This window comes from Dicentrarchus labrax, unplaced genomic scaffold (assembly GCF_905237075.1).
Source record: "Dicentrarchus labrax unplaced genomic scaffold, dlabrax2021, whole genome shotgun sequence".
In the NCBI taxonomy this organism is placed as follows: Eukaryota; Metazoa; Chordata; class Actinopteri; family Moronidae; genus Dicentrarchus; species Dicentrarchus labrax.
In genome coordinates, this window is record NW_026136701.1 from 24,567,157 (window position 1) to 24,591,561 (window position 24,405).

A 24,405-nucleotide genomic window follows, 5' to 3' on the forward strand; every position below is an offset into this window, starting at 1 on the left:
AAATGACTAATTAAAAGAATACCAATAAGAGATTATTAATCTTAATCAAACAACAATCTGACTTTAAGTGTTCAATTATAATAAAAACAACAAATAAAACATGATATAAAAACAGTTTATGAAAGAAGTTAATATTAAATGATTAAATAAATATTAAATGATTAAAGATATATTGATGTAAACTTCCGTATTTCAGATGTTTTATATATAAATGATCTATCGATCTGATTGGCGGAGGGTTTTATTTTGAATTTTCTCCTCCAATCGCTGACGAGTTCCAACGCGCGCTTTTCTGTGTGGCCCAATGAGCGCTGCCGTCGCTCCGGCAGTCCCTTTATAAAGCCGCCGCCGGCAGTCAGACGGTATTCTTCTCTCGTGAGCTCAGAGCGGATCGATAAGCAACAATGGCCAGAACGAAGCAGACCGCCCGTAAGTCCACCGGAGGAAAAGCTCCCAGGAAGCAGCTGGCGACCGGGCTGCCCGTAAGAGCGCCCCCGCCACCGGCGGAGTGAAGAAGCCCCACCGTTACAGGCCCGGTACCGTGGCTCTGAGGGAGATCCGCCGCTACCAGAAGTCCACCGAGCTGCTGATCCGCAAGCTGCCCTTCCAGCGCCTGGTGAGGGAGATCGCTCAGGACTTCAAGACCGACCTGCGCTTCCAGAGCTCCGCCGTCATGGCTCTGCAGGAGGCCAGCGAGGCTTACCTGGTGGGCCTGTTCGAGGACACCAACCTGTGCGCCATCCACGCCAAGAGGGTGACCATCATGCCCAAAGACATCCAGCTGGCCCGCCGTATCCGCGGAGAGAGGGCTTAAACTGACCCCAGACCTGTTGGACCAACACACAACGGCTCTTTTCAGAGCCACATAAACTCCCTGAGAGCAGCAGTCCTCAAACACATCTTTATTACAATATTAACATTATTATATAGTATAAAGTCTAATATCTCTAATGTACAGTCTGAGGTTAAAGAGGTTGTTTACTGTCACATTCTGCAGATTAAATAAACTCATCTGGGTTCAGTAGCAGTTTTATTGACCAACATGAGTAAATACAAGTTACATTAGTTATTACTTTAAACATTATTGTAACTGAGGAATGTATAAAGTCTTTATTCAGTATTGCATGAACAGAAACAGCTGAGCACAAAGCGGTAAACGTTTATAAAACTGAACAATAACCAACAAGTACAGAAGCAGAACGGCCATGGGTTATTTTTATTTTAATGCACTGTTATCTCGTGATGACGACTTATTTAGTTATCTACATGACCAAGATTGTTTCCTTGTGATAATTAATGTTTGTCTTTACTTATTTCATTATCTCGAGAAAACAAAATAAGTTCCCTCACTTTTATTTATTTATATTGTTTATTTATATTGTTTCCTTTGTTGGTGTTGGAAGCTCACTACATTTCCCAGACGTCACTTCAGTCAAGCAGCAGAGCTCAATCAACTTCTCCAAAAGTGTTTTTCAGGCAATTCAACTTTACATCATGTGGTTCAGTGTGATGAAGCAGAGAGCAGGAAACTATCTGTTCACTTTCTCCAGAGCTTTCAACCCCATCAGGTGTGGTTCATATACGTCCCCTTTTACTAATAATAATAAATTTAATTTATAGAACGTTTTTCAAGAAATTCAAAGACACCATACTTTAAAGATCTGGAAAAGCCAGCAAGTGGACTTTGTTTCATTATTAACTCTTCCCACAGTCAATAATTCACTTATGTGTGTGAACATGTTGTCCAACTGTAAACAGGTGTATGATGACACATTGCAGGGACTCCTATAAACCATTAAGAGGCTATTAAGGCCTTGACTGACAGGTTTCTGTCCTTTACCCAAATCTAGCTTCCAGCTACAGTCGACAGCAGAAAGCTGCTGAATTGAGCCAAAAACGTCAGTTTCCATCACATTGATCTCATCTCAGGGTAATCAATAAGGTATATTGATTAGTTTACAGCAGATCAAGGTCATATCAGCCTATTATCAGGCTGTATGCAGTAACATCTTACTAACAGACTGATAAAGATTAATGTAATATATTATAGAGGATGTAGTGATACTTTATTTAGGAAATTTTATATAAAAATTTTAATTTTTTATTTAAGGTTTTAAAATTATATTATGGTTTTTTTTAGTGGGGGGGGGGGGGTGTTTAAAGGAAGTGTGTTGTTGGGGGGGGGTGTGTTTTTTTTATTTGGGGCGTTTTTTTGGTTTTTTAGGTCGTGGGGGCCTCCTGGGTTTGGGGGGGCCGCCGGCCCGGGGGGAGGTTAACCCCCCCGGAGGGTTGGGCCCTTGTTGTGGGGGGGGGGGTGGGGGGGGGGGGGGGGGGGGTGCGGGGGTTTTTTTGTGTCTTGGGGGGGGGTTCCGGGCCGCCCCCGGACTTGGGCGGCCAGGTCCCAACCCCCCCCACCACCACCAGAGCCCCCCGGGGCCGGGCCCCCCCCCTTCCCCTCCCCTCCCCGGGCGCCTGTGCCCCGGCCCACCGGGAATGGGGCCGGCCGGGGGGGACGGTGTTTTGTCTTTTTCTCCCCCCTACCCGCCCCCTTCCCCGAGACAACTTTTTTTTTTTTTTGGTTTGACTGAAGAAATTAAACGGGGGGGGGAAGGTGTTTATATAGGAGAGCGCTCGTTCATTGGATGAGCTGAGCGTAAGTTCCATCGTCCAATCAGAACAGAGGACGCCGAGTTCCCGCGTTAACGACAAGGCTTCCGCTTTCACTTGTGCGGGAGTTTCAAAATAAAATCAGAACTTGATTTAAGGTTAAACGCACCAGTGACCAACAAAATAAAACAAAGTACAAGTAACCTTATAACTTTAATCAAAACTTGATATTTTTATTGATTCAGTATTTCAATTAAGTTTTACACTTTCTCATTATTACACTTTCATATATTTTTGTACATACACGAGCCTGAACTGTACAAAAGAGAAAAAGTACAAAGCAAAATGAAGCACACAAAACAAACTATGATAATAAAGGAGTTTCAATTTCAATTTCCTTTGGGTGACAATGGTAAGGAAAAGATTTAGACCTTCATTTAGGCCTACACCCTAAAAGAACAACAAAAACAACAACAAAGAAATTATAAAATCAACAAGCAGGGTTCAATGGCACTAACAGTTATAACCCAATATGACTGATGGTCAGTTTTTCCATTACATAAATACATTTCAATACAGTTTTTTTATTTTTGAACAAATACATTTTATTGAATTATATCTTACTTAAGTCATGTTTACAGGTAACTAAGGTATAGTACGTCAAACCAGTATAATATTAATATTAACCCTTTACAACCTTATATATGTCCCACCAAAAGGAATTAACCACATTGTAAAGTCCCAAAAAATGTGATAATGATTGAAACTCACAGAAATGTCTCCAGCAGGTTCGGTCCTCTGACAATTGTTTTTTCTTTTCCACAAACATTTGTACTTACAGAACAAAGTGAGATTGGAAGAGAAACAACAACAAATACATCAATACAAATATTCAACAAACATTTAGAGCAAACAGAAGTTTATATTTTCATACAGAGAAATGTCAAATATCATCATGAGCAGTGATAGCCTCCATGGTTAAACAGACACAGGAAGGAGCTCCAACTAAAGAAACTCAAACATTTACAGAACAAATAATGAGAAGATGTCAAAGTACCGCCCACAATGTTTGATTGACAGGTGATCAATCAGCTTTCCACAACAAAAACATGATGTTTATGGATTAAACTTAGATGACTTCTGTCTACTTCAGTTTACAGAACTCAGCAGTGTCTCCATAATCTGAAAACCAAAGTCCAGCATAGAGAGGCTGAGTGAATGTGGTCTGGACTCTGTGGAGGAGAGTCATGGTTTCAGAGACGCTGTAGAAGGACAGAATACCTGCACTGTGATCCAGATACACTCCAACTCTGGAGGACTGAGGACCTGAGACTGGAGTTTGGACATTTGTTGTACCAAAACGTATAACTGTTGTTGTCACAACTTAAAGCCCAAGATTTGTCATTGAGTCCAAACCCACATTCATCTGAGCTCCCTGCTCTGTTGATATTCTTGTATGCAACTGCTACATAAACTCCCTCCCCTCTCCACTCCACCTCCCAGTAACAACGTCCAGTCAGACTCTCTCTACTCAGGACCTGCATCCACATCCAGTGAATCTGTCTGGGTGACTAGAATAAGACTGTTGTTGATTCATTAATGTTGCTTTTCTGTTCCCCTCAGATAATAACAGCCAGTGTGTTTGCTGTGTTTGGATCCAGTGTGATTTCACGTGAATATCTTAAGAATCCAGCTCTGGTCTTGGGCTCTGGTTGTGACAGTAAAACATCCACTTCAGTCACTGTCAGTGAGACGTTTGTCCATTTCTCTCTCAGAACGTCCTGTAGTTTATCTCTGAGCTCTGAAACAGCCACTGTCACATCCTCAAAGTACCTCAGAGGACGGATATTGATGCTGGATGTAGATTCACTGAGTGCTGACAGTGAGGGGTAGTTGTGTAGAAACTGGGTGTGGTCCTCTGTGTGTGACAGCTTCTTCATCTCAGCGTCTTTCCTCTTCAGCTCAGTGATCTCCTGCTCCATCTTCTCCTGAAGCTCTTTGACTCGACTCACTTCAGTTTCCTGCTGGGATCTGACCTGCTGCTTCACATCAGAGCTTCTTTTCTGGATGAGACGGATCAGCTCAGTGAAGATCTTCTCACTGTCCTCCACTGCTTTATCAGCAGAGCGATTGATAGCCTCCACCTCCTGTTGAAGCTCCTTCACATCTTTCTCTCTGTCCTGGATTCTCTGCTGGATGTTTTGTCGACTCACCTCGAGCTCTCTCTGCCTCTCAGTCCTTTCTGCTGCAGCTGAGACTGTGTCGTGGCCTTTATGTTCATCCACAGAGCAGAGATAACAGATACACTGCTGATCAGTACGGCAGAACATCTTCATCACCTCATCATGACGAGAGCAGATGTTCTCCTGGAGCTTCTTGGAGGGGTCCACCAGCTTGTGTTTCTTTAATGGAGCTGCATCATAATGAGGCTGGAGGTGTTTCTCACAGTAAGAGGCCAAACAGACCAGACAGGACTTGAAGGCTTTCAGTTTTCTCCCAGTGCAGACATCACAGGACACATCTTCAGGTCCAGCATAGCAGAGATCAGCAGGAGCAGCTTGGAGTCCAGTCTTCTTCAGTTCCTCCACTAAAACTGCTAACATGGTGTTTTTCACCAGGACAGGTCTCGGTGTGAAGGTCTGCCTACACTGAGGGCAGCTGTGGATTTCCTTCTCATCTTCTCCATCCCAGAAGCTTTTAATACAGTTCATGCAGTAGCTGTGTCCACAGGGAATAGCCACCGGATCCTTCAGTAGATCCAGACAGATCGAACAAGAGAAGGTTTCTCGGTCCAGCTGAACTCCTTTCTGCGCCATTTCACCTCTCAGTCACAACAACTGTCTGAGTTTCACTTCTTTATAAATGAAACTAGTTTGAGCTCTGATCTAAACAGCATGTGTTTCTGCAGCGAATGGGGCCTGTCGGCTCTTCCACGTCACCACATGTTGGTTACACCCATCCTTCAAACTGTAGATCTAAAGGGGAGGGAACAAGGAAATATGTGGACAGAGTGAAGCTCGCTGTGTTTGAGAGCAGGAAGAAGAGGGAGGAGTTATCAAGCTTTGATTCAGTCCAGGAAGAGGAGCCACTGTGTTGATTTTCCTGTTTTAAATCAACTTTGGGATTTCACATGAGAATATTACAAGAGTTTCACAATAAAGTGCATCCAGTGTCAAAGTGCATCAGAAAACATGAATAAAGTGCTCATGAACCAGAGTACAAAGGAGTTGGAGGTCTTAAAAATGTTTTCTTCCCCATTTATTTTACAGATTTTAAAAACACATTGATAACTCATTGAAATTACATAAACGGTCTGAATTTCCATGCTAATTTATAAAGAAAGTCATTTTTCCCCACATAAAAAATTTAAAATTAATTTGCAAATCTCTAATTTCTTTTGTGGATATCAACTGATTTATTAATTTAAACTTAAATTCCAGTTTCATATTATCAATGTATTTCTATTAGGTGAAATTTTAAACAGTAACAATTTGTATTCTATATATTTACATGGATTGTTTAATACAGATATATATTGACAGTTTTCAAACAAATCAAACATTTAGTGCAAGTACAAATTTTTTATCTATCAGTTTTAATCACTAAAAGCAATAATTATATCTCACTTTAATCAGCAATGTTCAAAGTTGCTATTGATTTTATTAGTGAAATATAGCAACTATTTTTACAGTATATGTGTAATCAGATATTTAATATTTTAAAAAATCCTGGAGAAACTGATAATTATAGTTAATAACCTTCAGTATAAAGATAAATATATATAACAGTGACTGTCGCCACCTTGTGGTGAAAATAAATACTGTACCTTCAGTTTCAGATCAATACCCATTGGCAGCATTAATCTATAATATAATAACGCACAGTTAAATGAAATCGATCCTTTATAAATGTTTGTATTACTACAATCTTTTATAACACTATGAATCACCCAGAATAAAAACGATGGGACTATTTTACCGCACAGAGAATTAATGATCAACTGTTCAATAGATTAAAATATTTTCATTATATAATGATCACATTAATATAAATGAAACCAGCTCCACAGCTTTGTGTAAACATTAATCTTCCAGGACTTTGAGCTCTTGAGTTGAAGCGGTGTGTGGCTCTTAAAAGAGCCGTTGTGTTGCTGTTAACAGCGGAGGGTTTTTACTTGGAGCTGGTGTACTTGGTCACGGCCTTGGTGCCCTCGGACACGGCGTGCTTGGCCAGCTCCCCGGGCAGCAGCAGGCGGACGGCGGTCTGGATCTCCCTGGAGGTGATGGTGGAGCGCTTGTTGTAGTGAGCCAGACGGGAGGACTCACCGGCGATGCGCTCGAAGATGTCGCTCACGAACGAGTTCATGATGCCCATGGCCTTGGAGGAGATCCCGGTGTCGGGGTGGACCTGCTTCAGGACCTTGTACACGTAGATGGCGTAGCTCTCCTTCCTGCTCCTCCTTCTCTTCTTGCCGCTCTTGGTGACCTTAGACACGGCTTTCTTTGAGCCTTTCTTCGGGGCCTTGGCGGGTTCAGGCATGTTCTCTCTCAGTCAGACTTCCTCAAACGGATAAACTCACAGCGAGTGAACTCCCTGTTTATATGCGCTCGATGCAAATGTCACTGTGCTGTTGCTCGCACACGATTGGCTGAGCTGTCGCGTTCGAAACCGAGCATGCGCAGACACGTGGAGAACTGTGATATTTAACAATAATATAACAGATAAACACTAATAAAGTGAATTATTATGTTCAGGGAGGAATGAAGCATCTTTAGTGGCATCGTGACAAAGACAATAAATATATGTAAAGATTATTAATAAAATATCTTTATGTCTTTATAAAAATATTTAAAATAATGTGTACGTAAGATTACAAGTATTATGTATCAGTACTTTATATATCTTTATATATATATATATATATATAAAATATATTTATATATAGATATATATCTATATATATCTATATCCATTTATTTATATCTATATCTTTATATTATATATCTATATCTATATCTATATAAATCATATAGATATATATATATATAGTGAATATCTCCATACTATATTTATATCTATATATATATATATATATATCTATGAGGTTAATTCCCAATATTTGTGTTTCTGTTTATTATTGCAATTTTTATTACTTTAAGTATTTTAAGGACACGGCTTATGCTGTAGTCAATTTATATATTGTTTCATTGTGTTCATAGTTGTTTATTTCCTCATATCATTGCCTATTTTGTATAATAAACTTATTACAAGTCATTTTTTACTGTATGAAAAGTGTTAATACACATAATTGAAGTATATATATAATGAAGTATTTTAGCAATATAATGGATTTCTCTTGATCAGCACAATACTTTAACTTAATCAATTGTAATAGTTCTGCAGATATTTAAGAGAAATTAAATTTTAATAGGATTGTTATTTTATTGAACAGCATCAGTTTGTGATATTAAAAGGAAGTGAGCTCTTTATTTTGGTGTTGTGGCCCTTAAAAGGACCGTTGTTGTTGATGTTGATGTTGGAAACAAGGGAATCGGTTTAACCGCCGAAGCCGTACAGGGTGCGGCCCTGCCTCTTCAGCGCGTACACAACGTCCATGGCGGTCACCGTCTTCCTCTTGGCGTGCTCGGTGTAGGTGACGGCATCACGGATCACATTCTCCAGGAACACCTTCAACACACCGCGGGTCTCCTCGTAGATCAGACCGGAGATACGCTTCACTCCACCGCGGCGAGCCAGACGGCGGATGGCGGGCTTGGTGATCCCCTGGATGTTATCACGGAGGACTTTACGGTGCCGCTTGGCGCCTCCCTTACCGAGTCCTTTTCCTCCTTTGCCTCTTCCGCTCATTGTAACGTATTAAGAGTTTAATATGAATGTTCTCTCTCTCGCCGCCGTCCCACTACTTAACTCCTGACTGAGGACGTAATAGAAGACAGAGGCAGGCTACAGTTGACGGTTTAGCGCCACCTATGCGTTTCCCGTAGCAACAGTCCTCGTGGCTACCATAGCTGGAGAGCCTAAATAAAGATTTATTAACAGTTTTATTAGTTTTGTCCAATCTGTAGTCACATTTTCTAAACTCTAAACACAGTTGGCCTCACATCGGTCTGTTCATACCATACAATTAACACAATTCATGTTGTTTCCACAGAATATGCAGTCAATTAACCCATTTCTACAATGCTAAGTTTTTCTTTACCCAATACCAAAACTATGGATGTTTTTTGTGTTATTTACAAACGCTTACACACAACATGTCAGAAATAAAGACCTTATGATCAAAACCTTAAATATTGCATAAAGCCTCTACTTCTGCAACAAAAGAAGTTCAAAATCTATATTGAAACAGCTGATAAGCCTTTCTTAATGAACGTATCAATGAAACATTGAGAAATAGCTGATTTATTGTAATTTGGGTAAAATAGATCAACCACAGCTAATTCCAATCTCAATCAGAGACATAGCCAGGTGAGGAAGTTCCTTCAATTACATACACAATGCAGTATAAAGGGGACTTTCTGGACTGAGTTTATTCCATGTGGATACAGAACAACACAGATGAGGAGAGAAAGAAAGAATAATGTCTGGATAAGGAAGATGAATAGTTGGGCCAGGGAGAGGAAGAGGGCCAGGGGTGGATAAGGCATGCCCAGCGTTTCTATCCAAGGTGCATAGCGAGAGATAACGTTAGATGTGATGTGGATGAGAACATGTGTCCAAATGCTGAAGATCGTAAGGATTAGAACAGGACTGTGCATTGTTGTTTATTTTGTGTATCTGACAGTATTCTGACACATTTTAAACCAAAGGACACATAGTTTGGATTATTTGTTGATCACTGGCTGCAGTTTCATGTTGATAATACAGTAAAGCTTTAACTTCTGCAGTTTTGTTGCTTACAACTTTTTTCATCTTTACACTTTATAAAGTAAAGATTACTCATTCACTTTTGTGTAGTTTGTTGCGAACATCAACATTCGACCCTCAAGCTAAAATGTAGGGTGGTTTACAGTAAAAGGAAACTGAATTAAAACCAAACAATGGATTTCTTATTGTCTGCTGTTTGCAGGTAGAGCTGAAACATGGAAAGTAATGGAGTTTTTGTAATGCTATCAACTGTTTGTATTTAGAAAGTTGTTGTGCTATGATTGATTGATCTGTTCCTCTTGGAAAGAAAACGTGCTAGTGTTTTATCAGAATGATTTGATTTTGAGTCAGGTTTGCTGTGTTTTGATAGGTTTGTGTATATAGAGAATATTTTTTGCATTTTGAAATATAGAGTTGGTGTTTAAAGAACAAAATGTGGTTTTGAGCAGAAAATGTACTTTTTGGCTGATTGTGCGAGGTAGGTGTGTTGCTGTGTTAAGAGTTTCGATAAAGTATCTTAAGTTTAGGTAAACGCTTGTTAGAAATTGAGGAAAAAGTATAATAAAAGTTTTATTATACGCACCTTAAATCAGCCAGTTAACAGACATTCACAGCTCCACAGACCTGTATTTGTCCTGCTGCTCAGGGTGGTTTTAGTTGTGTTACACCAGATAAGAGGTCACAATTGGACAAAGAGGTACAATACATGCTAGATAATAATAGCATTCATTAGCAATATTAATAGCATAATAATAGCAGCTACCTCCAATTCAAACTGGGCGTCTCTGTGTTTACTGGTGACTTCCACTTTTCAGCCATGCACTGATTTCAGGAAAGTCAACAGTTTCACAAAAAACAAATTTGTCTCCTTTGCCACACATTCAATTTTATTCAATTTTATTTGTATAGCACCAATTCATAACAGAAGTTATGTCAGGACACTTTTCAAATAGAGCAGGTCTAGACCGAACTCTTTAAAACATCATTTACAGAGACCCAACAGTACCACCATGAGCAAGACCTTGGAGACAGCGGCAAGGAAAAACTGCCTGTTAAAAGGCAGAAACCTAGGACAGATCCTTCGGCTCTAGGTGGGTGGTCGTCTGTCTCGACCAGTTGGGGAGAGAGAGAGAGAGAGACAGACAGACAGAGAGAGAGACAGACAGACAGAGAGAGAGACAGAGAGAGAGAGAGACAGATGGCCGGCGGCTGATGAACCTTGTGTTGGAAGGTTTGTCTCTGGTTGTGCTGTGTTTGTAGATGATGTTGTCTTCTTCAGTGACACACTGATTACTGCACTCGCCTTTTTACCTGCCTGAACCATTAATCTATTGATCGACTATAGACTGCACAGGACTCAGCTGCCGGGCTTTTAACTAGAACCCAGAAACACGATCACATCACTCCTGTTTTTAGCCTTGTTGAGGAAAGCGATCTCTTTAAACCCTTATCCTCGCGTGTTCTTTTAATGAAGCAATAGGAGAAGATTTAGTTTACTCAATAATCAGCTTTATTCTTAACACCAGTAGAATGTGCAACGTTTAAAGAGCTCTGGGTCATGCTGACGCCTCCGGTTGTGATCTGAAACTTCACATACAAATAGACAATACGCCTGTTCTCTGCAACAGATTGATTAACACTATCTAATCTTCGCAAAATCTTTCACAATATGGACTTGTTTTGCATGATTATGTGGCGCTCCCTATATCTCAAGATCCTGTTGTACGGCTGCAGGGAGAAACTGTCATTAGTGTGGCCCTAATCGTTGCTGTGAGTTTGCTGTTCATTCATCCTGTTTCTTACAGAGTTCGTGCAATATACTAGCCTTCTATTTATTACATGGTGCTCAATCATCCTTATTTGCTAATGCAACTTTAATCAACTTATTCAAGCATATATGTTTTTAATCATTGGTCACATGATGGATATAAAACATAACATATCTTCAGCCTCTTTACACAGGCTCCCAGTATGTTGTTAGAATTGATTTTAAGATTTTATTGATTACTTTTAAGGCTCTTCATGGCCTGTCCGCCTGCTATATCTCCGACCTGTTAATGCCGGCTCAAACTTTCAGATGCTCGGTGCAGAGGTCTTCTGTTTGTTCCAGAGGCTGAGTCAGTGATCTGTTTTAAGTCTCTTATGAAAATATACTTTTATTGGAGAGTCTGAAGTTTCTTTTATAAATGTTTCTCATGTTTTATTTAAAACTGTGGTCAATCCTCCTTTTAGGAAACGATTGATTTTCCCGGTGGTAGTTTGGCTAATGATTCTCACTCATCAGGGTGTTTACTGCCCTCCTTCATTTTAATTTTGAAAAAGCTGTTTTTCAAATGATTTAACATTGTTCTTGTGTATTTTCTTCTTATATTAGTTTGTTTTACCAGCTACTGAAGTTCAGGTTTGGGTTGTGTATCTGATGTTCGTCCTCATATGGATCCTTTTGTGTGAAGAACTGTGTCGACACTGATCAATAAAACTTAAATTATTCACTGATATAATGAGAACTGAACGCTGAAGTGTGATTCCTGTCTGTACAAAACATAAAATATATATAATGATCAGATGTACTGTATATAAATATGTGTCAGACTTCCCAGAGGAGTGTAGTGATCGAACCTCTTCAACTAGTACTGAGTATTTGTTTAAAAAGAAAACTATAACAAGAAAGTGATTACAGCCTGAGCCGCCCTTAATACAAGACTTTATTGATATTATAAAGTATATTTATGTAATGGACAAAGTGATCTTTACTTTAAAGATGCAAAGCAGATTTCAGTCATATTGGGTTATAATGGTTAATGCTATTGAACCCTGATATTTGATGTCATAATTTTGTGTGCATAATCTTTTTAATGTTTTGGGGTTTTTTTTGTTTGTTTGTTGGTTTTTAGGGTGTAAAATGTGCAGAAAGGTGGCACTGAGACTTTAAGGGGTGGCAGACATATCGACAGATTTAATCATAAACAAAAACATTTCTTTGGAAAATCCCCCAAATGAAGATATTTGAACTCAAATATATTACATTATTGTGGCACTTTCGTAAATAATTGGATAGAATTATATATAGGTTGGAATTTAACCTATCACTGAGTCTAAAATGTCTGTTTATACCCCTGATATCCACCAAAGTTAAAAGCTCAGAGAACCACTATCACTGTCTAAAAGAAACAACAACAACAACAAAGAAAACTTTAAAAGCATCTCTTTGAATGAATAACACATGGAGTCCAACATCAGTGCAAGTGCAGAGGGAGCAATAATGTCCATCATCCAAAAGATGAAGCCATCACACTTTTGTAACATCACACTGATCTTTGATACTGATCCTGGACTCTGGGTTGCTTTCATTTTTAATCAACTTTATTATGGTTTACACATATAATAGATCACATAGACAAGGAAATTGCTTCAATAAAATCTTGTAAAGTGCAAAAAGTGCTAAAGTGCATTTAGTTCACAAAGTTCATTAAGTCAGAGTTTTTATTTTTTTCTCCAGGTGCTGATTTATATATTTAAAATGTTCCATGAGAGGAGAAAGTTTTTGTCCAGGTTTTTCCTCCTCCTGAGTTCTGTGAGTATTTGTTTTGTGACTGTCTTGCTGTCAATAACAGTCTGGGGAAGGGTCATGGCAGTTCTTGTCTTCCAGAGTTTGAAACAGACAATGCTTATTATGAGTTGGAGTAGTTCAGTTTGGTCAAGTGGTTTATTGTGTCCGGTCATGATTCCGTACATTACTGATTTCCAGCATGGTTTATAGTTTATTCCAAAGTCCTTCAAGGCGTTGCTTTCCATTTATTCCCATTGTGGTCTCCTCAATGGATCCCTGGACGAGAGCTTTGTTATCTGCAACCTGTAGAATTCACACTCACAGAATGAAAATACAAAAAGGCTCTTTAAATATTATAACAAAAACTGTCTGCATTGAACTATAAACTGTTGTCCCCATTGGCTGCAGTGAAGACATTGAGGACAAAATTCACAGACATGGAAATATAATATGAGGCTTCAACTGTTTGAGTTAGAAAATCAGAAAATCCAAAGTCAGTTATCTGTTTTTGATTTGTTGAATTATTCTAAACATTTAAAGATTTTATTTAACTGAGTTACAGGACATATTAGTGACATTGAGAACTGGGGAGTCACCTCCAAACCCTCTGATTCTGAGAAGAGTTTACCTCCAAAATGCTGAAGTGACCAGTGTTTCTAAAAGAGAAATATTAAACATACAGTATCTCTCTGAAACAGTTCCTCTTCCTGGACTGAATGACAGTTTGATAACTCCTCCCTCTTCTTCCTGCTCATAGCGAGCTTCACTCTGTCCACATATGTCCTTGTTCCCTCTCCTTTAGATCTACAGTTTGAAGGATGGGTGTAACCAACATGTGGTGACGTGAAAGAGCCGACAGGCCCCATTCGCTGCAGAAACACATGCTGTTTAGATCAGAGATCAAACTAGTTTCATTTTTAAATAAGTGAAACTCAGGCAGTCGTTGTGACTGAGAGGTGAAATGGCGCAGAAAGGAGTTCAGCTGGATCAGGAAACCATTTCTTGTTCAATCTGTCTGGATATACTGAAGGATCCGGTGACTATTCCCTGTGGACACAGCTACTGCATGAACTGTATTAAAACCCACTGGGATAAAGAGGATGAAAGGAGAATCCACAGCTGCCCTCAGTGTAGGCAGACCTTCACACCGAGGCCTGTCCTGGTGAAAAACACCATGTTAGCAGCTTTAGTGGAGGAACTGAAGAAGACTGGACTCCAAGCTGCTCCTGCTGATTTCTGCTATGCTGGACCTGAAGATGTGTCCTGTGATGTCTGCACTGGGAGAAAACTGAAAGCCTTCAAGTCCTGTCTGGTCTGTTTTGTTTCTTACTGTGAGAAACACCTACAACCTCACTTTGATGCAGCTCCATTAAAGAAACACAAGCTGGTGGACCCCTCCAAGAAACTCCAGGAGAACATCTGCTCTCGTCATGATGAGGGGATGAAGATGTTCTGCCGTACTGATCAGCAGTGTATCTGTTATCTCTGCTCTGTGGAGGAACATAAAGGCCACGACACAGTCTCAGCTGCAGCAGAAAGGACTGAGAGGCAGAGAGAGCTCGAGGTGAGTCGACAAAACATCCAGCAGAGAATCCAGGACAGAGAGAAAGATGTGAAGGAGCTTCAACAGCAGGTGGAGGCTATCAATCGCTCTGCTGATAAAGCAGTGGAGGACAGTGAGAAGATCTTCACTCAGCTGATCCGTCTCATCCAGAAAAGAAGCTCTGATGTGAAGCTGCAGGTCAGATCCCAGCAGGAAACTGAAGTGAGTCGAGTCAAAGAGCTTCAGGAGAAGATGGAGCAGGAGATCACTGAGCTGAAGAGGAAAGACGCTGAGATGAAGAAGCTGTCACACACAGAGGACCACAACCAGTTTCTACACAACTACCCCTCACTGTCAGCACTCAGTGAATCTACATCCAGCATCAATATCCGTCCTCTGAGGTACTTTGAGGATGTGACAGCGGCTGTTTCAGAGCTCAGAGATAAACTACAGGACCTTCTGAGGGAGAAATGGACAAACGTCTCACTGACAGTGACTGAAGTGGATGTTTTACTGCCACAACCAGAGCCCAAGACCAGAGCTAGATTCTTAAGATATTTATGTGAAATCACACTGGATCCAAACACAGCTCACACACAGCTGTTATTATCTGAGGGGAACAGAAAAGCAACAGTAATGAGTCAACATCAGTCTTATTCTAGTCACCCAGACAGATTCCCTTACTTGTGTCAGGTCCTGAGTAGCGAGAGTCTGACTGGAAGCTGTTACTGGGAGGTGGAGTGGAGAGGGAGAGGAGTTTGTGTAGCAGTTGTGTACAAGAATATCTCCAGAGGAGGATGGTCAAATGAATGTGTTTTTGGATACAATGACAAATCTTGGATGTTAAGTTGTAACAACAACAGTTATACGTTTTGGTACAACAATGTCCAAACTCCGGTCTCAGGTCCTCGGTCCTCCAGAGTTGGAGTGTATCTGGATCACAGTGCAGGTATTCTGTCCTTCTACAGCATCTCTGAAACCATGACTCTCCTCCACATAGTCCAGACCACATTCACTCAGCCTCTCTATGCTGGACTTTGGTTTCCTTATATTGAATCCACTGCTGAGATCTGTAAACTGAAGTAGACAGAAGTCATTTAAGTGACAAAAGGTTGAATTCTGTATTTTAGTAAGTAAAGTCACGTTTTCTTCATTTTTTTATGCTGAGAGCTGATTGATCACCTGTCAATCAAACATTGTGGGTGGTACTTTGACATCTTCTCATTAGTTGTTCTGTAAAAGTTTGAGTTTCTTTAGTTGGAGCTCCTTCCTGTGTCTGTTTAACCATGGAGGCTATCACTGCTCATGATTATATTTGACATTTCTCTGTATGAAAATATAAACTTCTGTTTGCTCTGAATGTTGAATATTTATAATGATGTATTTGTTATTGTTTCTCTTCCACTTTGTGTTTCTTTACAGGGAAAGCTCCAGACCTTCCTTTATTGTAGATATTTTGTTCTCAGTTTTGTTTAATTTTGTATGAAATCTATTATAACTGTTGGAAGACCAAATGTTGTTATTGTTCAAATCAACATACAAATGAGGTTCTCTGAGGTATAAAACTGTAGTTATCATGATCATAATCAATAAGGAGATCATTTATTATTGTCTTTTACATTGCTGAGATTCTGATCAAACAAATTGATTGTGTGGGTGAAGTGAATCTGAGTCACTGAACAGACTTTACTGATGGATGTGTGAACATACTGAAGGTTTAAATCATGAATAAACAAACATAAATAAAGTATTTTCTTCTTGTCTTCATTCCAGAGCCTCGTACAGAGCTGATGTTGAAACTGTGAAACTAATATGAGAGAATAACTGAGGCAGTTTTCCTCCTGAAACACCACAAAGTTCAGAGTTCATGTTTAAAAGCAGAAGAGCATTTATCAGTCGGTCTCTGTCCTTTCAACTTTACAAACTAAAACAACTTTGTCACAGAGAAATGAGCAGAGTTTTCTATCACTTGTTGATTTTAACAACCAAGATTTTGTTCCTGAACTTAATCAATAAAGATATTTTACTACACAGACTTAAAACACAGTCCTGTGTGAGTCCTGAGCTTATATATACTGTCAATGGTCCTGACACACATAAGACAACAGATACTGTGTAGTTGTGGATCGATGGATCAGGATTCAAAATTCTTGTGACTCATTTAGTCCAGGATGTAATCTGTCAGTCCACAAAACAGCTGAAGAGTTTTCCTCAATTGTAAACAAATAAATGCATCTAAACCAGTCATGATTATGTTTCCTGACAACTGTGATTGATTTGTTGCACCATCACAGGTAAAGTTGCAGGGTTAACAGGTTAACTGACACTGGACTATAAACGAGGAACCAAAGTTCAAATCCACAGTGCGGCTCCTCGTCCTGGCATGTGGAAAAGATTGATAATCGCTCCCTCTTCATGTCGCTGTCAAACAAAGCGAGCTCCAGTCTGTCCTCAACTTTATTCAGATCTACAGTTTGAAGATGTGTGTAACTAATATCTGGTGATGCTGACAGGCCACATTCACTGCAGGAACATGTGTTGTGATTAGAAACTTTATAATTCATACATCATGTTCACTGGTGTTAAACTTCAGTAAGTCAAGGTTCTTTTTAGGAATAGTAGAAGTTATTAATTTTCCTGGTTGTAATTTCTTTCATGTTATTTATCATCGTCGCCCCCTGCTGGTGTTAAACCTTCATACACGTGTTCTTTTCATGTCTAGGCAAAGCAAAACATAATATTCAGGTGCACTCTGTCCATATATTTCCTCGTTTCCTCCCCTCCAGATCTGCAGTTTGAAGATGGGTGTAACCAACATGTGATAAAGAGACACACCCCCACTGATTGCATAACCACATATTGTTCAAATACAACTCAAACTAGTTTCATTTCTAAGGAAGTAATTTTGAGACACACTTGCCACAGAGAGGTGAAATGGCAGAGAAAGAAGTTCAGCTGGACCAGGAAACAATTTCATGTTCAATCTGTCTCGATCTACTGAAGGATCCGGTGACTATTCCCTGTGGACACAGCTACTGCATGAACTGTATTAAAACCCACTGGGATCAAGAAAAGGAGAAGGAAATCCACAGCTGCCCTCAGTGTAGGCAGACCTTCACACCGAGGCCTGTCCTGGTGAAAAACACCATGTTTGCAGCTTTAGTGGAGGAACTGAAGAAGACTGGACTCCAAGCTGCTCCTGCTGATCACTGCTATGCTGGACCTGAAGATGTGTCCTGTGATGTCTGCACTGGGAGAAAACTGAAAGCCTTCAAGTCCTGTCTGGTCTGTTTGGCCTCTTATTGTGAGAAACACCTCCAGCCTCATTATGATGTTGTTCAGTTAAAGAAACACAAGCTGGTGGACCCCTCCAGGAAGCTCCAGGAGAACATCTGCTCTCGTCATGATGAGGTGATGAAGATGTTCTGCCGTACTGATCAGCAGTGTATCTGTTATCTCTGCTCTGTGGAGGAACATAAAGGCCACGACACAGTCTCAGCTGCAGCAGAAAGGACTGAGAGGCAGAGAGAGCTTGAGGTGAGTCGACAAAACATCCAACAGAGAATCCTGGACAGAGTAAAAGATGTGAAGGTGTTTCAACGGGAGGTGGAGGCTATCAGTCGCTCTGCTGATAAAGCAGTGGAGGACAGTGAGAAGATCTTCACTGAGATGATCCGTCTCATCCAGAAAAGAAGCTCTGATGTGAAGCAGCAGGTCAGATCCCAGCAGGAAACTGTAGCGACTCGAGTCAAAGAGCTTCAGGAGAAGATGGAGCAGGAGATCACTGAGCTGAAGAGGAAAGACGCTGAGATGAAGAAGCTGTCACACACAGAGGACCACACCCAGTTTCTACACAACTACCCCTCACTGTCAGCACTCAGTGAATCTACATCCAGCATCAATATCCGTCCTCTGAGGTACTTTGAGGATGTGACAGCGGCTGTTTCAGAGCTCAGAGATAAACTACAGGACGTTCTGAGAGAGAAATGGACAAACGTCTCACTGACAGTGACTGAAGTGGATGTTTTACTGCCACAACCAGAGCCCAAGACCAGAGCTGATTTCTTAAGATATTCAGGTGAAATCACACTGGATCCAAACACAGCACACACACAGCTGTTATTATCTGAGGGGAACAGAAAAGCAACAGTAATGAGTAAACAACAGACTTATTCAAGTCACCCAGACAGATTCACTAAATTTTGTCAGGTCCTGAGTAGAGAGAGTCTGACTGGACGTTGTTACTGGGAGGTGGAGTGGAGAGGGGAAGGAGTTTGCATAGCAGTTGCATACAAGAATATCATCAGAGCAGGGAGCCAAAAAAATTGTGGATTTGGATTCAATGACAAATCTTGGGCTTTAAGTTGTAACAACAACAGTTATACGTTTTGTTACAACAATGTCCAAACTCCAGTCTCAGGTCCTCCGTCCTCCAGAGTTGGAGTGTATCTGGATCACAGTGCAGGTATTCTGTCCTTCTACAGCGTCTCCAAAACCATGACTCTCCTCCACAGAGTCCAGACCACATTCACTCAGCCTCTTTATGCTGGACTTTGTTTTTTTTTTTTTGTAGACACTGCTGAGTTCTGTAAACTGAAGTAGACGGAAGTCCTTTAAGGGACAACATGTTAAATTCTGTATTTCTGTACTTAAACTGATATCTTCCTCATGTTTTTGTTTCTGAGAGCTGATTGATCACCTGTCAATCAAACATTGTGGGCGGTACTTTGACATCTTCTCAAATGTTTGAGTTTCTTTAGTTGGAGCTCCTACCTGTGTCTGTTTAACCATGGAGGCTATCACTGCTCATGATGATATTTGACATTTCTCTGTATGTTAATATAAACTTCTGTTTGCTCTCAATGTTTGCTGAATATTTGTATTGATGTATTTGTTATTGTTTCTCTTTCACTTTGTGTTTCTTTACAGGGAACGCACCAGACCTTCCTTTATCTTAGAGATTTTGTTCTTACCACAAATGTCTGATTACATTTTTATTTATTTCTGTGGCAGATTAAATGTTGTACAAAGATAAATAATGTACTATTGGGTGTAAAAACAATTGTTTTTTCTTTACACACGCTTCTCATTGGGCACATTATTCTCTTTTCATTGTTTTGCTGATGATACACAGTTGTATGTGCCTGTTAGATCCATTGACTCTTGAATGCCTTTGTGACCTAAGAAACTGGATGTCAAATAAATTATATAAGTTGAACTCAAACCAAACAGAGATCCTTGTCATCGGCTCCCAGCACATGACAAAATAAATTATTCTATCTGCTGGTTTTAGAGGCCCTGTTTAAGCCTCTTAACATGGGCTCCCAGTACGTTTTACAATTGATTTTAAGATTTCACTGATTACTTCTAAGGCTCTTCATGGCCTGTTCGACTACTATATCTCCAAGCTCTTTGTAAGGCACTCTCTGGATCGTACTTTTAGATGCTCGTGGCAGAAGTCCTTTGGTTGTGTCAGTGGCTGAGTCAGTGATCTGGTTTAAGTCTCTTCTGAAAACATACTTTTATTAAAGAGTCTTTCCTGAAGTATTTTTTATTTCCAATAAATGATTTTACATATTTATTTAAAACAGTGGATATCCTCCTTTTATCCTCCTGGTGGTAGTTTGGCTGATGACACTCACTAATCAGGGTGTTTACTGCCCTCCCTCATTTTAATTTAATTTGTTCTACCAGCTACTGAAGTTCAGGTTGACCATGTTAAGGTTGTGTATCTGAAGTTTGTCCTCATATGGATCCTTTTGTGTGAAGAATTGTGTCAACATGATCAATAAAACTTAAATCCTTCACTGATATAATGAGAGCTAATTGCTGAAGTGTGATTTTTTTCATTACCACAACAGAAAACATATCATGATTAGATGTTCAGTATATAAATATGTTTTAGACTGTCCAGAGGAGTGTAGTGATCTTTGCACTGTGATGCTGGGATGAACCTCTTCAACTTGCTTGATTTAAATGTGCAGGGAACATAACTTGGACATTGGATTTGATCACTTTCTGGTTTGGATCTGCCACCAAACACAAACAGATTACAACATTCATCCATTCAGGATTTAAACCAGTCCAGAGTCAGTATAAGTAGTTTAAAAACGTATATTTAAATGTTGGGTTTATTAAGTATAGAAATGTAAAACCTGGTCTGATTGGGAGAGACGGCATCCATCCCACTTTGGATGGAGCGGCTCTCTTATCCAGAAACATGAGAAAAAGAGAGAAAACCTGACAATCCAGAGTTAGGACCAGGAAGCAGAGCTGCTGTCTGACACACTTCTCTGCACTTTCTTTAGAACAGTCACCCACCCAAAACCCCATAGAGACTGTGTCTGTCCCCCGACCACCTAAATTATTTAAAGAAATAAAAACAAGAGGAGTTCAACATAAAAACCTATAAAAATTAAAACCAGCTCCTCAGTAGCACAAAATAAGAGAATGAAATGTGGGCTGTTAAATATCAGGTCTCTGTCCTCTAAAGCTGTTTTAGTGAATTAATTAATATCAGATTATGATATTGATTTACTTTGTCTTACTGAGACCTGGTTGTCCCACGAGGAGTATGTTAGCCTAAATGAATCCACCCCCCCCAGTCATATTAATACTCACATTCCTCAAGGCACTGGCCGAGGAGGTGGAGTGGCAGCCATATATGATCCGAAGCCTTTTAATTGACCCTAAACCTAAACTAAATTATAATTCATTTGAATGCCTTGTTCTTAGTCTTTCTCACTCACGGCAGCCAGTTCTATTTGTTATAGTGTACCGCGCTCCTGGACCGTACTCTGATTTTCTATCTGAACTCTCAAAGTTTTTATCAAGTTTAGTCCTTAAATCAGATAAAGTAATTATTGTAGGTGATTTCAATATTCATGTGGATGTTAACAATGACAGCCTTAGTAACGCATTTATATCATTAATAGACTCAATTGGCTTCTGTCAGAGTGTAAATAAACCCACTCATTGTTTTTAATCACACTCTTGACCTTGTTCTATCATATTAATAGTCTTTCCACAAAATCCTTTCCTATCTGACCATTATTTAATTACTTTTGAATTCATACTATTAGATTATAAGCCATTGGGCAAAACTTCCTACCGCAGATGTCTATCTGACAGTGCTGGAGCTAAATTTAAGGAGGAGATTCCTTCAGTGTTTAAATCAATGCCATGTCTGAATTTAACAGAGTCCTATAAAAAGCCCACTCTTGACCCAGGGGTTTTAGACAACTATAGACCGATTTTTAACCTCCCCTTCCTCTCTAAGATTCTGGAGAAAGTACATTGGATTTTTAAATATTTCTAAAATGACAAAAACTTGATTGTTATGGTGTGTTGCTCAAAATTTAAACTACTGTTGAACTAGACACCAATGGTTAGACCAATGGGCCTCAGGAACCAGCAGAGGGCAGACTTTGACAACAATGAGAAGGATCTCCTTCTGAGTTCAACTGAGATAAATTATTGGACATCCAGATTTTTACGTCACAAAGACAATTAAAGGTCAGAGGATGAAACAAGTACATACATCTCCATAAAAATGTTCTTATAACACCTCATTGGACTTTTTTCTATTTCTACATCTTGCTTCATATAAAATAATAACTGTAGTTAGAGATTCATAGCAGAGATCACCAGGAGCAGTCCAGTCTATTTCAGTTCCTCCACTAAAAATGCTAACATGGTGCTTTTCACCAGTAGTTCAACTGATATGAATTGATCTTTTTTTTAAAAGAACCCAACCCAAGTTCTGTAATACCCCACCATCCCGAGAAAACACATCAATTTCTTGATTGCCACAACTTTTGGCTCAACAGGGTAAATCTTCCCCCTGCTCCATCACTTTTCCTAAATAGGTAACTGTACCTGTTAACTGTGCCCACACCAATCTGTCAAACAGTGCATGTATCCTCTGCAGATGTTCCTCCCAACTGTCACTGAAGAGGACAACATCATCTACATACACAGCACAACCAAGACAAACCTTCCACCACAAGGTTCGTCAGCTGCTGGCCGTCTGTCTGTCTGTCTGTCTGTCTGTCTGTCTGTCTGTCTGTCTCTCTGTCTCTCTCTCTGTCTCTGTCTCTCTCTCTCTCTCTCTCTCTCTCTCTCTCTCTCACAAGAGAGGCAGAAAGCCAGTGTGACACCAGGCAAGTCGAATGTCAGACAGACCGCTTTGTGGGGAAAAGGACCTCCCCTCTCCCAGGCGGGAGAGCTGGAGCACGCCGAGAGTGGATGTGTCATCCCGGGGGAGTCCAGGATCCCTCCCTCTCTGGCCACCGTCCTGCCATCGATCGGCGGACTGGTGAAGGAGCTACCAGACATCATAAAAGATGCGGCAGCAGGAAACCGCCCCAGTGGATGAGATGTGCGGCGTTTTTCCCCTCGCTCAGTTGAGCAGCGAGATGCTGTGTGGCCCAACTTCCCGCCCATCCAGAAGTACCAGGAGGGCGCAGCAGCAGACCCGAAGAGTCTGAAGGCGCCTATCTCAACATATGTGCCCATCACCAAGGTTGCTGGGTTCAGCGACCGAGGCCTCACCACATTTTTTGGGGTCAGTACGGCAGCCGGACGGCGACCCTTACTGACATCACCGAAGGACCAGTACATCGCTCGGCAGGCCGACCGGATCCATCAGTCTGCCGCCCAAACCTATGCTGCGACAGGCTTCCTCCTTCACGCCGGGTCGGCCTTCCTTCCCACTCTCCTCGGCTGGTCAGCAGGCTCCATGGAAGGGCCCTAGGGGCGGTCGCTCGGGCTTTGGCTGGGCCAACCCTCCCTTTGTGGACTTGAACTCTGCCAGCATGACAGCACGGTTATCACAGCAGCGAGTGGCTGCTCTGACAGCCCTGTTGCAGCGTGGGTGGGCGTGGACTATTTTTTCTAAGGGATAAACCCAGTAGCGATAGCTCTTAGAGGGCGGAGCCTATACTCATAGAATCTGGAGTTACAATATGTAACTAACGTTTCATTTTTATTGTATCAAATATCTGATTACACAATGTAAAATCAGTTGCTATTTTATATTTCATTAATAAAATCAAAGGAAACTTTTATGAGAACATACATTTCTGATTACGGTGAGATATAATTATCAAACATTGTAGGATTACAAAAGACTGATTAATGTTATCAAGGACGAAATTTTGATTTCAGAGGTGGGGGGGACACAAGTATTTTTAATTAAACACTAACTCTTTCAGTTCACTGTGTTTTCTAGTTGTTCTTCTATTTTTATTTTGCTACTTGTGTGCAAGCAAGATGGAGTGACAGCGGGTTAGGGTTAAACTGCAGGGGACCAAAACAGCCTTTTGAAAGAGTGCAGGGGACATGACATTGTTTTATTGTATAAACTTTTAAACACAATCAGTGTTAATAAAACAGTTTATTATAGCCTGTATGCTAAAACTATAAGGAGCTTGGAAACATTTTCACTAAAGTAATACCTTTATATCATCCAACATATAGCCAATATCTAATATTAGATTATTACCTGATTTACTTATAAATATATAATATATATATTGTTCTTACATTAAATGAAATATAAACCTAACTTGTAATGAATAATTCAAATTATAAGAAATGAAAATGAAATCAAACAGCAACTTAATCTCAATCTACAAATCAACTAAATTAAAATAAATTAGATTTAAAAAAGCGACAATTTTATGAAAGAAGTTAACAATCAATCATGTATTTGTGTAGTTCACAAAATAAAGGTTTATTGTCCTAACTGTCTTTATGCTACTGCATTTCTATTTATTTATAATTTCTACAGGTTTCTTAAATTAAATGACAGTTA

At 40.2% G+C, this 24,405-nt stretch overlaps 6 protein-coding genes and 2 pseudogenes across 21 annotated transcripts in view; 3 read left to right on the forward strand and 5 right to left on the reverse strand.

Moving 5' to 3' along the window:
• Positions 1-16,335, forward strand: part of LOC127354955 (E3 ubiquitin/ISG15 ligase TRIM25-like) — a 207,835-nt gene extending 191,500 nt beyond the window's left edge. For 6 of the 13 annotated variants that reach the window (XM_051385472.1, XM_051385690.1, XM_051385614.1 and 3 more), the window contains one exon: positions 15,625-16,335. In XM_051385472.1, the coding sequence (XP_051241432.1) occupies positions 15,625-15,674 (50 nt within the window). In that variant the 3' untranslated portion in view covers positions 15,675-16,335. Of the gene's footprint in view, positions 1-14,185 lie in introns of all 13 variants that reach the window. The other 7 variants (XM_051386194.1, XM_051386272.1, XM_051385789.1 and 4 more) reach the window with 4 other exon arrangements.
• On the forward strand, positions 394-1,196 carry LOC127357916 (histone H3-like; annotated as a pseudogene).
• LOC127356021 (tripartite motif-containing protein 16-like) lies at positions 2,973-5,428 on the reverse strand (annotated as a pseudogene).
• LOC127358353 (histone H2B-like) lies at positions 5,835-7,189 on the reverse strand. The gene has a single exon (XM_051391409.1). The coding sequence runs from the start codon at positions 7,144-7,146 to the stop codon at positions 6,778-6,780; it is 369 nt and encodes a 122-aa protein (XP_051247369.1). The 5' UTR covers positions 7,147-7,189; the 3' UTR covers positions 5,835-6,777.
• The window catches only part of LOC127358084 (histone H2B-like), a 34,715-nt gene continuing 16,144 nt past the window's right edge, over positions 5,835-24,405 (reverse strand). For 3 of the 4 annotated variants that reach the window (XM_051391219.1, XM_051391140.1, XM_051391009.1), the window contains one exon: positions 5,835-6,365. The gene's annotated coding sequence lies outside the window, so the exon portion shown is untranslated. Of the gene's footprint in view, positions 6,434-24,405 lie in introns of all 4 variants that reach the window. The other variant, XM_051391290.1, reaches the window with a different exon arrangement.
• The window catches only part of LOC127358415 (histone H2B-like), a 25,954-nt gene continuing 7,383 nt past the window's right edge, over positions 5,835-24,405 (reverse strand). The window contains exon 2 of the mRNA XM_051391542.1: positions 5,835-6,365. The gene's annotated coding sequence lies outside the window, so the exon portion shown is untranslated. The remainder of the gene's footprint in view (positions 6,366-24,405) is intronic.
• Positions 8,014-8,483, reverse strand: LOC127358569 (histone H4). The gene has a single exon (XM_051391768.1). The coding sequence runs from the start codon at positions 8,473-8,475 to the stop codon at positions 8,164-8,166; it is 312 nt and encodes a 103-aa protein (XP_051247728.1). The 5' UTR covers positions 8,476-8,483; the 3' UTR covers positions 8,014-8,163.
• Positions 17,494-20,409, forward strand: LOC127356138 (tripartite motif-containing protein 16-like). Its single transcript, XM_051387687.1, has one exon. The coding sequence runs from the start codon at positions 17,523-17,525 to the stop codon at positions 19,188-19,190; it is 1,668 nt and encodes a 555-aa protein (XP_051243647.1). The 5' UTR covers positions 17,494-17,522; the 3' UTR covers positions 19,191-20,409.

Excerpts from the sequence above, each read along its gene's own strand:
- LOC127358353 (XM_051391409.1), bottom strand. The coding sequence starts at position 7,146 with ATGCCTGAACCCGCCAAGGCCCCGAAGAAAGGCTCAAAGAAAGCCGTG.
- LOC127358569 (XM_051391768.1), bottom strand. The coding sequence starts at position 8,475 with ATGAGCGGAAGAGGCAAAGGAGGAAAAGGACTCGGTAAGGGAGGCGCC.
- LOC127356138 (XM_051387687.1), top strand. The coding sequence starts at position 17,523 with ATGGCAGAGAAAGAAGTTCAGCTGGACCAGGAAACAATTTCATGTTCA.